The following is a 5127-nucleotide window of genomic DNA, read 5'->3' as shown; positions in this document are numbered from 1 at the left end:
AACAACTTCCTTTTTGTTTTTCCTACAGCTCTCTGCTGTTCTTATGGAACCTGCGCATGAATTCTGATATCTCCATCTTTTACAAGGTAGTTCTCCTGCCTTAAACATTCCTTTGATGCCTGATATAGCGTTTTGTACAGTATGATTGTCTCCCGTTTTTGCCCAGTCTAGGGCATTCTTATATACCATTGTACTTGAAGACGTATCAAGGCTCAATTCATTCGATGATTTGTCCGAACTTTCTCTGGAATTTTTTTTTAGAGATTTTGATGATTTTGCGGATGGATTGCTACTGTTTGAACCAGTTTTATGGTATGAATTCCAAACATTTTCTACTCTTGATTTTGGCCTGATTTGGCGTTTATGATCGAAATTGGCATGCTACCGTTCCCCTTGACTAGGTCTTTTTCATTCATATCTTTGCAGTCATGGTTAATACATGATTTAACTTTCGGTCTACAATCTTCCGTCAAGGAACCTTTCTCACTTGATGATGGCAAACTAGCTTTAGAATCATCAACTGCTTTTTTACTGCATGGGCAAAATTTGGTGACGGAATATTTTAATGGAACATAAGATTCTACAAGTCTGTAATAGAAAAGACTTTTTTCTGGTGAATTGTTTCTTGGTGATTCCCATCTATAAGCTGAAACTGTTTCTATTCTGCACAATTTTGAACATTGATCCTCTGTGGTTTCTTCACATTCTTCCTCATCCCATCCACACATTAAAGAATCGAGGAAATTTCTCCTCTGTGGCTCAATGCACTGAACTCCACTTGAAATAAAACTTTCTTCATCGTAAAAATTTCCTGCATTATTAACCTCAATATCTGTCTCTCCTCTCCACCCATCAATAACCTGTAAATCATGAACCATGTGAAAGTAATCTGTTGATTATATATTTTTCACGTCCTTTTGCTGGTTTTATACAAGCAGATGCTGATATCTAATATGCTCGAAGCTACTATTATTTGGCAGAACCGGCACCTTACCGGTTCGCCATTGCCTAGCCGGTACTCCAGTAGTATGTGTACCAGGTTAAAATTAGGGAATTATTTTTATTACAATCTTCATTATTTTAAGTTCGGGACTGTTTGTTTGCCAGGTCAATATATCCTCTGCCAATAGGTTTCAGTCCCTTTACACAACTTGATGTGGAGTAGGCGAACAAAATTATTTACCTCCATAATGGTACACACACTTCTGGAGCGCCGCTCACTCTACTTATTACACCCTGGGTGAAGTGGGGGCATGGGATTTGTACCCAAGATATGTAATTTACAATGCCAGCACAATTACGCCTAAAGCTTTAACTGCTACGTCATCGTGCCACCCGTAAAAGCGCTGTACTCTTTATAATTGAATGAAAAATTATTTAAAAATTAGTATGTATTATTATGCAATTAAAACTGAACACAACAAAATACTATGCAAGACAGGTCTTTTAATTAATATAAATTAATAAAAAAAGAATTATTGAAATTAGTAGAAATCATTTTCACCCGTGCTACCTGAGCCACCATGGCTTGATGTTTGGCTTTGCTTTCTTGCAGAAGTTCTTTGCTTTGTTCAGCCAATGCCTGAGATTGACCAGCTGGGTTAATATTTCTGTATTTGTTGGCACCTGTGGTAATAACATATCAAAAAATCTATTTAAAACTGATGGATTTTGTGATGTCGTCACTATGCATATTAAAAGAGCTGTACTCACGTAGTGTGTGTACCAGGTTAGAGTTAGGCCATAATTTTATTCCAATTTTTTTATTTTAGTTCGATTACGAGTTCGGGGACTGTCTGTGTTAGCCAAGTGAATATACCCACTGCCCATAGCCTTCGTCCCTTTATACAACTCGATGTAAAGTAGGCAAACAAAATTAGTTCCCTCCATATTAGTACACACACTTATGAAGCGCCAAACGAGCTGTTTACCAGCATCAGCGATGTAAGTTTCAGAATTTTAATAAATCAAAGCGATTTGGATCAATTTTGAAAAAAAAAAATTCAATTTAATAGAAAATAATATCCAGATAACATAGATGATTGCATGAAACAGTGGCATTGTCATAACATCGATCAAAAGCATCTCTTTTTTTTCATCACATTTACGTCAGTTCCCAAGTAGTACCGTAACACTCCTTAAGCTATTTTAATTTTACATGATAATGTTGCAAAAAATTCATATTTTAAAACAGGGGTGTGCAATTGCTTATACAAGAGGGCCAGATACAAATATCTGGGTGAAACCGTTGGCCGAACCTTCATTTAACATAGGCTTTCCAGTAGTTGCATGCACAATAAAATTTCAGTTGTTTGTTTTGCACAAGCTATCTGTGAGAGCATTGTTATCATAGGCATAGATAATAAATTGAACTCAAGTGTTGGCTTTGCAAGGGAAAGGGATTGTAATTACTCGCACATACCAGATTAAACTAAATTGAAAACTCGTTCCGCAGGCAGCACACCATTCAAAATTGGCACTTTTCCGTGACACAATTTCCCTTGTGGGCCGCATTTGGCCCGCAGGCCACAGGTTGCACAACCCTGTTCTAGAGGGAACATAACTTTTGGGTAGGCTTACAACATACTCAAACAAATTTTGTTTTTATTTTCATTGAAGTAATTAAGAAATTTTTAGATTGTATGAGTTGCCCTGTTAATAGTAAGAGCAACAAACAACATCTACCTGATAACGTAATGCCTGCATCAGCATCCCATAAACTCTTTTCCATCATACTTTGCACAGAAGGATCCGTTGCAGCAAGATCTGATAGACTGGATGCTCGCTGAGATCCCAAATTATGCTGCTGTTGAACTGTGAAATACAGAAGATTAATCGAATGTGAGAGTATTTTTATCAAGCTGCAATGAACAATAGTTATCAAGCTTCCTTAATACTGTGATACTGTAGATGACATTTAATTTGTCATCCATATTAGGGCAGATTCCTAAAAAGCTTCACCAAGTTAGTAAGTGTTATTGATTCTTTGAATAATAAAGATTAGAGTAAATTCTCAATCAAGAAGAGCGATCCTGCGGGTTGGGTGACACAACGGAGGTGTGCAAGTTTGGTGATCAACAAGCTTGAAGCAAAGTCAGTTTGGGCTCCATTCGAGACGGTATGAAAATCAGCAAAAAGCATTAACTATGCATCCATTGCTACTACCATCAAATTTAACCAACTTTATCAGCAACTCTAGCAATTTTTAATAGGTCTATGGCCCACCTTTAAATGTTCCTGTGGACCAGAGGCCATGGCCCACTGGTTGAGAACCAGTGTTCTAGAGCAGGGGTCCGCAACTACGGGGTCGCGACCCAAATTTGGGTCGCGGAGTCCTCCGCTCTGGGTCGCGAAACAATTTAAATTTTCCATAAATATGAGAATCGCGTCTGTGCAGAGTATTTATGTATAACAACTTTATAAATATCTGATTATATTTTATGAATGTTTCCCCGAGTATACACTTCCTTATTTACTGACGTAACATTGACCAATCAGCATAAGTGCAAAATTGAAGTAACAATAAATGTTTCAGAAGCGCTCAGATACTTTTGCCATTCAGACAGTCTCTCGTGGTTGTGATATTACCTCGTTTTGTCGGTTTTCGCGTGTTATTTGTTAGATTTTAGTTGTGTTTTGGTAAATATAAGTCCTAAACTCGCAAAACCATTCTTGAGAAAAGTACCAATAATTTTGCAATGGTAGAGTGTAAAGAGGAAGAATTAAAGAGATCAAAAGTCAGAGAAACATTCGTTACCGGTACTTAGTTGTTCGCATTGTTATATCCTACTACGTAGACTTTGGGTTCTCAAAGTGCTCCGTACGGAGCCTCAGGACTCCGTTAAAGACACTTAAAACTGTCCTCGACCCACTGACCAGTCTGGATTTCATGGCCTTTTTGAACGAGAAATCGGGCGTGCAATCAGAAATTCCCGCGTGCAAATAAGAATTCCTGGCGTGCAATTATAGCTCACGACGTGCAAAACAACTGCACTCGCGTGCAACTGACTTTGACATCAGATACCTCTCAATACATCCGCGTAAAATTACCGGTATCGGATAAAAAATACGTTGAATCAGAGAAAAAATGGACGTTTGACCTTTGACCCCAAACATTATTTCTACAGTTTGTCGCTAATTTTGAGAGTGTTTGTGCGACTTTGGATACCGGTACTGTTCAGTACATCCGCGTAAAATTATTGGATAAAAAATACGTTGAACCAGAGCAAAATGGACATACTTTGTCATTAATTTTGGTGGTGTTTTTACGCAGAATTAATGGATAAAAAATACGTCAAATTAGAGCAAAATGGACGTTTGACCTTTGACCCCAAACATTATTTTCATGCTTTGTTACTAATTTTGGGAGTGTTTGAGCAACTTTAGATACCGGTACTGTTCAGTACATTCGTGTAAAATTATTGTATGAAAAATACGTTGAATCAGAGTCGTACTTGGCCATTGGTGCGGAGGCGATCTTTTCGTCCATAACTATTCTCACGGGATTCCTATTTCCTATCATTCAACACGATATGGACCTTACCCAGTTTCGTACTTACCCAGTTTGATACCGTGGATGTTTGTATTCATCTGCACAGATCTTGCCAGGGGCTCGACGCTTATTGCATAGAGCAACATACTCAGAGGACATCGCTGTCTTATGCCCCGCTTTTTTGGTGATTGCATTTGTCATCTTGCCGTTTAGATCGATACAGGATTTATTATCAAGATACCCTAACGGCGTTTTATTCACGACCCGATCGTCACAATGAACTTTACTATCTTGCGACCAACTTCCATGGGTTATACTAGTCGTGTATGCCAATGAGATGATTCAATCGTACGTCGACAAAACATGATTGACAGCATTCGTATATGTAGGCTGGAATCTCAATGTTAAACAATAACCTTAATTGGCAATTTAAAAATGTTTTACTAATTGGGCTACTGATGGATTTTTGTTGGGAATTACAGTTTTCTAAATTTTAACAGGCCGTTTTATGTCCTTAATAATTGGCAATGTCGTAAGTCTTGTGACAATATGATGCTGATTCGTATGAAGTATTTTCTTCAACATTTTATAGTAAAAGCGATGCCAAAGATTACGTACTAACTTACCTGCTAACT

At 37.8% G+C, this 5127-nt stretch overlaps 1 protein-coding gene across 2 annotated transcripts; it reads right to left on the bottom strand.

The window, feature by feature from the left end:
- Positions 1 to 283: 283 nt before the first annotated feature.
- Positions 284 to 4250, bottom strand: LOC144419847 (uncharacterized). 2 transcript variants are annotated; one of them, XM_078109954.1, is made up of 4 exons: positions 3226 to 4250; positions 2686 to 2814; positions 1514 to 1626; positions 284 to 860 (listed from the first exon to the last, which is right to left on the bottom strand). In XM_078109954.1, the coding sequence occupies exons 2-4, from the start codon at positions 2732 to 2734 to the stop codon at positions 333 to 335; spliced, it is 690 nt and encodes a 229-aa protein (XP_077966080.1). In that variant the 5' UTR covers positions 2735 to 2814; positions 3226 to 4250; the 3' UTR covers positions 284 to 332. The 2 variants fall into 2 exon arrangements, with proteins under 2 accessions (XP_077966080.1, XP_077966081.1); XM_078109955.1 differs by having other exon boundaries at positions 3758 to 4250.
- Positions 4251 to 5127: the final 877 nt, after the last annotated feature.

This window comes from Styela clava, chromosome 2 (assembly GCF_964204865.1).
Source record: "Styela clava chromosome 2, kaStyClav1.hap1.2, whole genome shotgun sequence".
NCBI lineage: Eukaryota > Metazoa > Chordata > Ascidiacea > Stolidobranchia > Styelidae > Styela > Styela clava.
The sequence above is the reverse complement of the archived record's forward strand: the minus strand, read 5'-3'. Positions and strand labels throughout refer to the sequence as shown.